Source organism: Octopus sinensis, linkage group LG4, assembly GCF_006345805.1.
Source record: "Octopus sinensis linkage group LG4, ASM634580v1, whole genome shotgun sequence".
NCBI lineage: Eukaryota > Metazoa > Mollusca > Cephalopoda > Octopoda > Octopodidae > Octopus > Octopus sinensis.
The window spans coordinates 86908058-86921692 of record NC_043000.1 but is presented as its reverse complement, the minus strand read 5'-3'; the positions used below and the strand labels follow the sequence as shown (position 1 = coordinate 86921692).

The window sequence follows — 13635 nt, the reverse complement described above, 5'->3', positions numbered from 1 at the left end:
TACCACTCTATCTGTATTCTACATTGTGAAATGACCTGATCTACATTAGGATTAAGGTTTGGAGTTAGTTTGCATGCTAAAGTGTAAATGGTAAGGCCTACAGCATGTTAAAGTGGCAACTATGCAGAATTCCTCTTTGGCTTGAAACAACATTATCATCATTTTAACATCCATATTCCCATACTTGCATGGGTCAGACTGAATTCTGTGAGGCAGATTTTCTACAACTGGATGACATTCCAGTTGCAAATCCTCATGTGTTTCCAAACAAGGTAATATATATCCCCATGGCCAGACATGTTTTTGCAGAATATTGGAAATTGTATGACGGTGATGCTTCTTCACAATTTTAATGCAATAAAAAAACAAGGAGACACACACACACACTTCTTTCATACCAAATCTGCTCACAAGGCTTTAGCTGGTCCAGCACTATAGTAGAAACCACCTGCTGCTGCCCTCACTACCACCACAACAAGCACCTCCATTACTACCAGGGTTATATGACATGATGTTGATGTATAACAAGCCTTTAAAATATATTAGATTTATTTATTTTTATTTTAATATTTTACAAAATAAATTAAGTATATTTGTCTTTTAGGAAAATAAATTAAAATTGCCTTTTCCCATATTGTATGATAATAGGTTTACCTTTCAAGACATAACCGTTAACCAGTTCTAATGCTTCTTCTGCAATGTGTGCAGTTTCAAAAGTTATAAATGCTTGTCCTCGCATTTTACCAGAGAGCAATTTATACTGAATGGGAAATTTTTCTGTTTGAAAGTGAAGAAAAAGTTTCATCAGATCATATTCAGTCACTTTTTTAGAAAGATTTTTCAAATATAAAGTATTATTTTTTTCGCCAGGATGATATTCTTTGAATCTACTGATTAAAAGAATTTCTTCTGTTGAAATACAGTTTTTGGAAATCAATTCTTTTGAAATAGGTTGCACTTCATCTTCGATATGTGTAAGACCTAAGCTTTTGGAATTTTCATCAGATGAAACCTGATTGACTGTGTGATTTTCTTCTGGTAATGTTTCGACACCCTTGGAGATATTTTCTGACTTTATTTCTGTGTCATCAGTCTCTGTTTTGTCGAAAGTGCCATTCTTTACTGGAGAATGGATTTTGCGTTTTTTAGTCAACAAACTATCAGAAATATCTTTTAACTGATTAATAGGGTGTTCTTCACATACATCAGTGTCTTTGGTCTTTGTGGTAATTAAACAGTTCATTAGAGAGGTTTTGTTAGTTCTAACAGCATTCTCCAATTCCATCCGAAGTCGGCTTATATTGCGTGCCCCATTAAATGAATTAGGAATTTTAGAATTAGCTTTTTTCTCATTTATTTTTTCATTTATATTCTGTATAATTTCTTTTTGTACACTAGGGTTCATACCATATCTGCTCCGTTTCTGGGCTGGTATTTCTTCTGCAGCAGAATCATGTTCTTTCTTGAGACAGATCTCATCTTCAGACAAACCACATTGCCGAAGAAATTCAAGTTCCTCATCCTTAAAAGAGAGAAATATTAGACATCAGTTTAAAAGTGTACATTAATAGTTGGTGTAAAATAATATAACAAAACACACACTTGGTAAACAACAGTAATTTTATTCAGCTGAATACACGTCATTGATTGGTTGAAATTACCAAAATAGGACAACTTTAACTTCGTAAATATAAGTTTTTTCTCAAAAATGCTAAGAGTAGAAGATGTTTTATATGACACATTCTACCAGTGTCCGAAGTTTGAAAGTGTTTAGTTACAAAAAATTATTTTTTAAATCTGTCGGTCAAAAGGTAAAGATCCAATAATTACAAATAAAAGTGAAAATAAAACAAATTTTGAAATAGAATCTTACTCAAAAGTAGTCATAAAGGAAAGTGAAAATAATGAGATAAAACGTTATTCAAAAGTGAACTATTCTGAAAGTTGTCTTAGAATGTTCTGAAAACATTCATCCCCATTTTCCACACATTTTTCCCTCCAAAGAAATTCAGTTGAATGTTACTGGAAAAATGCAAAACGCCGATTCAAGAGTATGATGGGAGTACACAAATTCCCCCTACCCCCGATTTACTGTTTATACATTTATACATGTGGAGGCGATTTTTTTTATTGGGGGTGCCACTGACTTGCGCATGTACGCGCGTCCGTCTACTTACTGGCGTGGGTGCGCGTCGGGTTCACTTTTCTGGTTAATATACACGCGAAAGGGGGGTGGGGGAGAGGCCTCGGAAAATTCACATCGGGAAGTTCCGAAAGCGTCTGAGGAGCTGACCCGGGCACCAAAACAAAAAAAAAATAGTGTAATATGTGTAAAACAACTTGCTCTAAACGAATATGACAAAAAAAAATGCGCTCTCGCGAAAGAGGGGTGGGGGAGAGGCCTCGGAATATTTATATCGGGAATTTCCGAAAGCGTCTGAACCGGGCACAAAAACAAAAACAAAAACAGCGTAATAGGTGTAAAACAACTTGCTCTAAACGACTATCATGAAAAAAATGCGCGCTCGCGAAAGGGGGGTGGGGGAGAGGCTTCGGAAATTTCACATCTTCAGTCCACGGCCTTTAAACTAAGAAAAAATAGTGTAATTGGTGTAAAACTACTTGTTCTAAACGAGTATCAAGAACACACACTCACACATGAATCATAAACTCCGTATTTCGCAAAAAAAAAAAATAAAGAGAAGAAATTCTGGAAAAAGTGAAGAAATGTTGGATCTCATTCCTTGGTTAAAGCTATTTTAAACATTAAATTTATGCTTTTCTTTGAAATAGTTCAGATATATGCAATTCTTCTCACTTATTAAGATGCATTTATCAGAAAAAAAGAGACAGAAAAAATTATTATTTTGTGTCAATCCTTCCCTAATTATCCTTTATTAATTAGTTTTGGCGTGTATTTTTTTCCCAAATTTATTTTTTCACCTTTACAACACTGTTTAGTAAAGCAATTAATTATCTTTATAATTTGCATATTTGACTTATTAATCAAAATTCTCTAGATGTAATATATACTAAGTAATGCATCCTTCATTTATGTGTTCCGTTCTGTATTATGCATGCGTGACTGTTTGTATGTAAGTGTGTTTAACTGTGCACATGAATGTGAATATTAAAGAACATATTTATTTACTATGATTGTTATTTTCAGAACAAATAAATCTTTTGGCTGTTATGTTATTGATGTTATTATTATTGCTAGTTAAAGGGTGGTGACTTGGCTGAATATTTTGAGTCTTGTAGTATGTAGTTGTGTTAGTCAATATTCTGAGTTCAAATCCAACTCATTTCTTTATCATCATTATCGATGGACCACTCAAAGAGGTATGTATACATTATCATTTTCGTAACATAATTTCTGTAGTATTTCAAGATGTTTCTGACACGTATTTTGATTCACATGGCGGAGATCCAACATTTCTTCACTTTTTCCAGAATTTCTTCTCTTTATTTTTTTTTTTTGCGAAATACGGAGTTTATGATTCATGTGTGAGTGTGTGTTCTTGATACTCGTTTAGAACAAGTAGTTTTACACCAATTACACTATTTTTTCTTAGTTTAAAGGCCGTGGACTGAAGATGTGAAATTTCCGAAGCCTCTCCCCCACCCCCCTTTCGCGAGCGCGCATTTTTTTCATGATAGTCGTTTAGAGCAAGTTGTTTTACACCTATTACGCTGTTTTTGTTTTTGTTTTTGTGCCCGGTTCAGACGCTTTCGGAAATTCCCGATATAAATATTCCGAGGCCTCTCCCCCACCCCTCTTTCTCGAGAGCGCATTTTTTTTTCATATTCGTTTAGAGCAAGTTGTTTTACACATATTACACTATTTTTTTTTTTGTTTTGGTGTCCGGGTCAGCCCCTCAGACGCTTTCGGAACTTCCCGATGTGAATTTTCCGAGGCCTCTCCCCCACCCCCCTTTCGCGTGCGCGAATTTTTTTTTTCATATTCGTTCATAGGAAGTTGTTTTACACCTATTACACACATTTTTTTTTTGATTTTCTGATATTTGTTACGCCCTATATTAACCACTTTTCTTAAGTAGTACCCGGCCCACTATCCACTCAATTAAAAAAAGGGCGATGAGTCCTGTAGATGCAAAAAAGTTCTCAACCCCAGCTCTACGGAAGTTGCATAACCTGCAGAAAATAGTAGCCACATCGAACTCCAATCACAATACAACCTATCAACATTGAACACTGTTGCAGATGGTATGCATTTGACCGTTCTTTGTTTTCTTTGGTAGCAGAGTATCTGGATTAAGGCTTTCCAAACACTGAAATGCTTTAAATTAGTCAGAGAAAAACGACCTAAATACTGATCAAATTTATGAAGTAATGTTTTCTTCTTCGTTTTCGTTACTTTAAATTCGATAAAATACATACTCTGTTAATACAGTGTTTCAAGAGTATTGGGACCATTTTGATCTGGCCGAATGAATGCACCCCTTTTACGGTCACAATTTTTGTATACATGAGTAATTGTGCAACACAATATTTTAGTAATTGTAATATCTAAATGTATTACCTGCTTCTGAATTTTATTAAAAGAGTCCAAAGAGCAGATTCCTTTCAATTCAGCTGTTTTTGGTTTATAAAGGACCTTTTCAACGAAAGTTCGCTGATGAGACATGTACTGCTCCTTTGTCAGTTTAGTATCAAGTTGCTTTTGTGCTAAGTATTTAATCTGTTGTTCTTCTTCTGTCTCTGTATTTTGATCGTATTTGTTGGTGAGTTTGGTCCGAGAGTCAGAGGGTAAACGTACAACATTACCGCTATCGTAGCGACGAGGATGACCACAAGGAACACCCGATCGACCGTAGTAATTTTGACTCTCCCAAAACGATGAGCTGCCAACGCCACGTTCAGACATGTTTCTTATGTTAAAATTGTTTTAAAGTTTCATTGTAAGAGCTAATTAGTTGACAGAATATTGTAAACCAAATACTATAAACAAAATATTAAACATGTAAATATACAAACGGAACCAGATAAATTTCAAAGCGGTCCACACTAAATAATTACCTATTTTAAAAAAGGTGAACTAAGGGAAATAATTGATATTTTAAATTTGCCTTCCAGTCTGTACTGAAGTCACTTGTTCTGAATAAAATCGTTTTTAATGAATATTAAAAACAATGCAACGTAATGTTATAAAGTTGTTATTTTTATGCTATTTGCAGACACTATTTTAAATGTGTAGGGAGAAAAAAAGCCGTTTCATATCTTTAAAAATCGCCGAACACTTTTAATATTTCGTTCATATGCTTTATAAAGTTGCTTTATATGAATATCAGTCGAATTTTCTCTATTTGAGTAACACTTTATCTTTACCAACCCTGGATGGGAACGAAAGGCAAACTTGACTTCAGCTGCATTTAAATTCAGTTTATAAATGGACGTAACTTAATACCTTAAGTTATTTTATCCGACTCTCAATCAATTCATCAATCCACCTCGACTGGGTTTCAAATAATTTCTTAATTCAATTCATATGAAAAAATACTTGAAACGAATATTAAAGGGACATCAATGTTAATAATGGATTTTTAAGGGATTGAATTGTTTTTCTTCTCTACCTTATACTTCATTCACATGGTCTTTAATTGTATTCATTTAATTTTGGCTCTAATTTTTTCCTAGCTACGAAAAAAAGTTAATGTTTTCCGTTGAAGTAAGTTCTCTGAAATACAAAGAGACTACACTCTAGACTTTTTACTCTAGAGTGAAATTATTTCCCTGTCATTTTGTACTCTATAAAAAAATGTTCACATCAATACAAATTCTAAAACTAATCATTTTTGCTAATAGGTATCCCAAATATGCTTTCCACATAAGAAACAATTAGTGTGAACATATAGAATGCAAGCCTATTTAAACCTAACTACTAATAATAATCCAGATAAAAAAACAAAAAAACAAGAAAGTGTCAGGTAGCAAGTATGTTATTGGATCAACTGATAAAATTGTTAGTGAGTTGGGCCAAAATGCCTTGCAATATTTAGTTAGCAAGGTCAGCTTTGCCTTTCGTCCTTTCACGGTTGATAAAATAAGTACCAGTTGAGCACTGGGGTCAATGTAACTGAATTACCCACTTCCCCAAAATTGCTATCCTTGCGTCAAAACTTGAAACAATATTTAGTTACAGGAAAGTGGCAAGCCAGCAGAATCATTAGCATGCCAGCCAAAATGCTTAGTGGCATTTCATCTATTTTCACATTCTCAGTTCAAATTCCACTTAGGTCATCTTTGCTACTCATCCTTTTTCAGGATTGATTATAATAAGTACTAGTTGAGTACCAGGGTTGACCTGATCAATTTACCCTGCCCCCAAATAGCTGGCCTTTACCTTATGAGCTCAAATCCTGCTGAAGGTTGATGTGGTCTTCATCCATCTGGGAGTCAATAAAATAAAGTATCAGTCAAGTATTGCAGTCAATTTAAATTGTTATAATACATTCTAAAATAATATCTTTTCCCTCCAATTTAGCAGCCTTGTGCTGATGAGAAGAATTGTTATAAAATTATATTTAATCAGGCCTTCAAACTTTTGTTTTTTCTTTGTTTTGTTTTATATACATTGAATTGCCAAAGAAAAGTCAATGCATATTATATACAAGAGATTTTTTTTCAGGATTTCATCACCAATCAGTGAGTATCATATATGAATAAATAGAGTACTCTACTTTTGTCATTGGCTCATTTCAAAATAAATTACCTTTCACTCTGAGCATCATTCTATTGTTCTGTATACCTTAAATATATATTCTTTTGTTTTAGTCAAAGGAGGAAGGACACTGTGCAAAACAACTGGGTGCTTGAGTGCACTGTTTCTTAAGAGTAACACTAGTAGAAACTTCTTAAACCTAAAAGACGGTGAGCTGGCAGAAACGTTAGCACGCCGGGCGAAATGCTTAGCAGTATTTCGTCTGCCCTTACGTTCTGAGTTCAAATTCCGCCAAGGTCGACTTTGCCTTTCATCCTCTCAGGGTCGTTAAATTAAGTACCAGTTACGCACTGGAGTCGATGTAATCGATTCCCTTCGTCTGTCCTTGTTTGTCCCCTCTATGTTTAGCCCCTTGTGGGGCAATAAAGAAATAAGAAACTTCTTAAACCTAATAGATTAGCATTTCCTCCCTCACCATAAGTATAGTAAGATATTTAGTAGCCAATCAGTAAAAATCAGCTATTCCTGTGGACTTTCCATGAGGTCAAAAATCACACACAAAGTCAAATCTGAAGAAAAGCCAAGATGTTTCTTCAGAATAAATGATGACTACCTGCTACAATAAAAATGTAAAGTGAAATCTATACTGTATGAAACCACTTTACACCACTTGAAATCAACCAGAGTGAAGAAAAATATGTGAATATGGTACAAGACAGTTTTTAAGCAACAGGTACTGTTCACATATTGTGTACGGTAAACATTCAGAAAAGAGGACATCAGTGGCCTTTATGATGCAGAGTCTGGGAATTGAAAGTAAAAGGAATACTATATAACATCAAGTGGTAAATTTAGGATAGGTCCAAGCTATATATCAGATAAACAAACAAATGTGATCTTTGCCTAACTGAAAAGTTCTGCATATTACAGGGATTAAAATCCAATAAAATATACTTGAATAATAAGTGAGATCTTCAGAGGATGCTTCTACATCAAGTCCCACCTCTTGCAGGAAAATATAGAAGAATAACCGCACAATTTCAACACCAAACCAATATATACCCATCTGAATCAGCTACATTAATTATTTCTACACACACGTCTTAACAATCTACAAATAATATGTAACAACGATAATAGTCTGACACACATACATACAAAGCATGCACACTAACTGCACAAGCATATATATGCAGCATACACAAACAAGTACAACTAGCCAATACACCAATCACACATCTACAAATTACTAAAATTTTAATAAGCATTAACTGTAGAACTAGAAATGTAGTATACAGCATAAGATGCATAGAAGGTGCTTGTAAAGACATGAACATGACACATAGGGGAGACATCTAGGAGCATTGCAGAACGACTAAATGAACATTTGAGACAATATGACAACAAAAAACAGTCCTCCATACTCTACCAACATGGAGGCAACCTGGGTCAACTTGACATCTGTATCTTATCCAAGCACCCAAAGGAACCAACACTCAGACAAATACAGGAGTATGTCATCATAAATGAAACTTATCCAATACTAAATACATAGTAGATATCATACCCACAGACTATACAGGTAGAGAAGAATAGTTAGTCGGCTGCTATGTAGATAGATGTGTGTGTGGGGGTGTATGTATATATGTATATAAGCATATGGATATGAAGGTAAACATAAATATACAGACGGCTGGATATATAGGTTATATGAACAGACAAGCACATATACACAAATGAAGACTGAAACATTTGACCATATATATACACACTTTACTTCACACAGGGACACATATGGAGATACACATACATACAGTACATAGTTGCAAAAATTCATACACTCAGACATGCACACACAAGGAGACAGGTACATACACGCGCGCGTACACATAAAAACGCAAACACATGAATATGCAGAATACATACATGCAAATGTACACACATATATACATATGCACATACATACATGCATGCACACACAGGCATGCGTACATACATGTGTATGCACACACACACACGTGTACAAACAAAAAGAACGCAGTGTGAATAAGGGACAGTCAAAACTATTGAAAAGGTTGCATAACGCAACGAAAGTTTTAGAAAAATAAAGGAAATGAGTGGAAATTTTACCGGTGAGTGTGTTAAGTTATAAGGCACTAAAAGAGAATGACTCTCCTGAGACACAACAGAATATGCTTCAACACACAACCTCACATAAAGAATCTTGCAAACCAAATCTAAAAACGAAATAATTAAGAAATTTTAACCTAAATATAACAAGAGTTATGTCCCCTGACCAATTGTGTCCCTTTTAATAGTATGATTTCAGGTTACCATCGCTGTCTTATTTAGGAATGATAAGCGATCCATAAGAAACGTATGCAATTAAATAATTGTCTATGATATGGATTTCAAATCCTAAGGTACCCCTAACTGGACCAGTAGACTATATTAATAACAGTATTTATTCTTTCACTTCTGATATTCTATGGAAACTTTCAATACTACTTATTCTTTTACTTGTTAGTCATTTGACTGCGGCCATGCTGGAGCACTGCATTAAAGGGTTTTAGTCGAAGAAATCAACCCCAGGACTAGTACTTATTCCATCAGTCACTTTTGCCAAACCGCTAAGTTACGGGGGCATAAACACACCAGTATTGGTTGTCAAGCAATGGTGGGGGAACAAACACACACAAATATATACACACGTGCGCACACATACACACACACACACATATAAACGACGGGCTTCTTTCAGTTTCCGTCTACCAAATCCACTCACAAGACTTGGGTCGGCCCGAGGCTACAGGAGAAGACTCTTGCCCAAGTTGCCCATATATATATATATATATATATATATATATATATATATATATATATATATATATATATACATACATCTTTTAGCTTTTATCTGTTACTTGTTTCAGTTGATAGACTGCAGCCATGCTGGGGCACTGCCTTGAAGAATTTTAGTGGATTAAATTGACCCCAGTATTTATAATTTTTGTAAAACCTGACACTTATTCCATCAGTCTCATGCCGAACCACTAAGTTGTCAAGTGTTGGTGAGAGACAAACACATAGTTATGTATATGTTTATATACATCTGGCAGATTTATTCATAAGGCATTTCCATCTGGCAGATTTATTCATAAGGCTTTGGTCAACCCAAGACTATTGTAGAAGATACTTGCCCAGGTGGCATGCAGTGGGACTGAACCCAGAACCATGTGGTTTGGAACCAAACTTCTTACCACACAGCCATGCCTGCACCCCTTGTTAAATATATTTATGTGTGTGTGTGTATATATATATATAGAGAGAGAGAGGTGGGGGGACAGACAGCTAGAAATAAATATAAAAAAGATAAAGATCCTTCTTGAGTCATATAAACTCATAGGGCTGGTTTCCATAGTATATATGGAAAAGCATATCTCTAAAATTGTCAAGAAGGCCGAGGGTGTCTTGGCATCACTCAGCAAGACTTTTGTTAGCCGCTCTCCAGCCATCTATTTAAAACTGTATACAGCTATGGTACGACCACACTTGGAATTCGCATCATCAGTTTGGAATCCCTATCTTGCTCAGAACATTGACCTCCTGGAATCTGTCCAGAGACGTGCAACCAAACGCATACCCTCCATCAGACACCTACCATACTCTGAGCGCCTTGTTTCCCTGGGCATGGATTCACTGAAGCTCCGGCGTCTGGCGACGGACTTGGTAAACACCCACAAGGTTATCAACCACCTCACCAACAACAACACTGAACACCTTTTTGATCTCCATGTGTCTAACACACGTGGACATGCCTACAAAGTCAGAAAACAACACAGCTCCCATGACTTTCGGAAACATTTTTTCACGCTCAGAGTTGCTGAAGCATGGAATAAACTGCCTGCGTCAGTTGTTGACTGCCATGACACTGCATCCTTTAAGGCCCTCATGCTTTCCGAAATCCGCCGAAACTACACCTGATTATATATACACTTTAGATGAGTTGTAGTGCACCTGAGCACTGTGCACAATTATTATTATTATTATTATTATTATTATATATATTCCCCACCTGGACAGGACTGGAGCAATGTGAAATGAAGTGTTTTGCTCAAGAACACAATGCATCACCTGGTCCAGGAATTGAAACCAAACTCTTACAATCATGAGTCCAACACCCTAACCACTAAGCCACATGCTTCCACTAAAAATAAATATATATATATATGAAATTTGTTTAGACATATGTATATAGGGGCAAGTATGTGTGTGTGTGAAGCATTTGTTCCAATCTAAGAGATTGCAAAGATTATTAGGAATATCAATATGTGACATAGTTTTCTTCTTTCTATCATTGATAAACAAATCATTATTGTTGTTTATGATATTGAACTGCAGTCAATGAGTAGTTTGAGTGTAAATATTTGTTTTTGTTAATTGTAAATCAACTCTATATAATTAAAAGTTTGCAGTTTTAAGCTTAAGCTTCTGCATTTCTTTTGAATCTGGTTTAATACATTTTGTTTTTGTTTTAATTCTATTTGTTAATGTGAAAGAGAAGGCTATGTTCACGTCCCTGACCTACCACCACCACCACCACCACCACATAGAATAGGCAGAAAGGATAAGTGAAGTTTATGTTTACATTTGTAAATATTTATTCAATTTTTGTATCATGGGAGTTTTCTTACAGCAGCAGAAATAATTTCAGTCAGAATAAATAAATAAATAAATAACAGCACGTCCTATTTAAAGTTGAAGCAGTCTGACATATTTTCAGAAATACTTAAAATTCAGTGTGGATGGTGTGAAATGAAATAATCTAAAAACCAAATTAGATTCACTTGGGAAATTAACTAGTCTTCTGAGTGTAACAGATAAAGTGTTGTAGTTTTACAATTGCCTCGAGAGAATTTTTAAAGTTAGTTGTTTATAGACATCTGGTCTATATGTACACTTATTAACCCTACTCAGAGATATTGTTGGCATTTAGTAAATAAATTCATTTTAATTTTCTTTATCATTTTTGAAGGTTGATCTCAAAATGCTGAACCTTACAAAGGAGATGACAGAGGGATAAGATATGTGGTGTATTGCTGTACTTGAGAAATCCCACCCACCATAATGGAATTGAGATCCTAAGACAAAAGTGTCACATAAAAAGCATTGATATGGGTGCTGGTGCCACCTAAAAAGCACTGATGCTGGTGCCACTTAAAAAGCAACTGCGCTAGTGCCACATAAAAAGAACCCAGTACACTCTGTGGGAAAGTTGGTGTTAGGAAGGGCATCCAGCTGTAGAAACCAAGACAAACAAACTATGGAATTTGGAGTGGCCCCTGGCCTTACCAGTTCCTGTCAAGCCATCCAATCCATGCCAGTATGGAAAACAGACATTGATGATGATGATTTCACAAGATATCCACTGTCCAGATGGTATTCCTTTCTTCCATTTCTCTGAGAGAAGCAGGCACAGGTATGACTGTGTAGTTAAGAAGCTTGCTTCCCAACCACATAGTTTCAGGTCCAGTCTCATTACGCAGCACCTTGGGCCAGTATTTTCTACTACAGCTGACCAAAGCCTCATAAATGACTTTAGTAAGTAGAAAACCCAAGCAAGTTTACACAAAAGATTAAAAACAAAAGACACTACTTGAATGATGTGACACTTGCTCACAGCTATCAAGTGATATGTGTGTGTGTGTATATGAATATATGAGTGGATTTCATTTGGGCTTATAGATTCGAAATTGAATCTATACACTTCCCCTTTAAATTACAACAGCATTTTCTCATGGAGGAACAATGCTTGACACCAATTACATTGAACACATAGCCTTACCAAGTCAATTTATGTCTTTACCACTTAACCTTTTTGACTTCTTCTATGCCACCAAAAGCAGTTTTCCCCATTGTCCTCGGAGATATGAATCTCTCTTTCTTGCTGTTCTGCGATAATTATAAATACTAAGATCCTGCAAGGACAAGTTAGTTGCTGAAAGGAGTTGGTGAAAAGAAGACAACTATGATACAGCTTTCGCTGGCTCACATTTCAATGGCAAATGTCATTTTGTCTTTCTCCACTGCTGCTAAAATGACAGGCAGAATGATACCACCATTGTCTCCCTCTTCTATTCACTGTTACTCTATCTTTCTCTTTGACTTACTGCTGCAAATACGACCAAAACAGTAAACAACAACACAAGAAGATAAAAAGAGCAACCTCCTTTTTGTTTTGACCAGCATTTTGGGTCCCATAGAGGCAATGGCAAGTGATCAAGATCTTTGGTGTTTTGCTGTGCTTGAGAAGACATGTCAAGTCAAGTGAAATTGAAGTCATAGCTGGTACCAGTGACACATAAAAGGTACCCATGCCAATGACACATGAAAGGCACCCACTATGGTCTTGGAGTGGTTGGTATTAGGAAAGGAATTTGACCATAGAATGGAACTTGGTTTAGTTCTCTGGCTTACCAGTTCCAGTCAAAACATCCAACCCATGCCAGTATGGAAAGCAAAAACTAAATTATGATGATGATGATGATATACATATCTACAATGGGCTTCCTTTAGTTTCTCTCTACCAATACCACTAAAGGTCTTGTAAAAGATACTTGCTCAAGGTGCCATGCAGTGGGACTGTCAACAAATTATGTCTTTGCCTTGTGCCTTTGAAGACATGTAAAATATGAGAAAAACAGGTAAGGATTAGTAACAAGAAGGACATCAGCTGTAAAACAATGCCAGCATGAAAAAATATACTGGAGGAAGAGTATGAGGAGAAGGAAAAAAGGTGAGGGCTGGTGACAGAAAGGGCATCTGGCTGTAGGAAATGTGCTTCAATGAACTTCATCTGACCCATGCAAGTGTGGAAAAATAGACATTAAATTGGTAGTAAATGATTGTTACTTCTTTTTTTTTTTTGGCATGTAACAGATAAGTCAATCCCA

The 13635-nt window shown here is 35.7% G+C and overlaps 1 protein-coding gene across 1 annotated transcript; it reads right to left on the bottom strand.

Moving 5' to 3' along the window:
• Window positions 1-538: 538 nt before the first annotated feature.
• LOC115210648 (RNA-binding protein 41) lies at window positions 539-5049 on the bottom strand. The gene is made up of 2 exons (XM_029779302.2): window positions 4544-5049; window positions 539-1522 (listed from the first exon to the last, which is right to left on the bottom strand). Exons 1-2 carry the CDS (start codon window positions 4886-4888, stop codon window positions 614-616), a joined length of 1254 nt encoding a protein of 417 aa, XP_029635162.1. The 5' UTR covers window positions 4889-5049; the 3' UTR covers window positions 539-613.
• Window positions 5050-13635: the final 8586 nt, after the last annotated feature.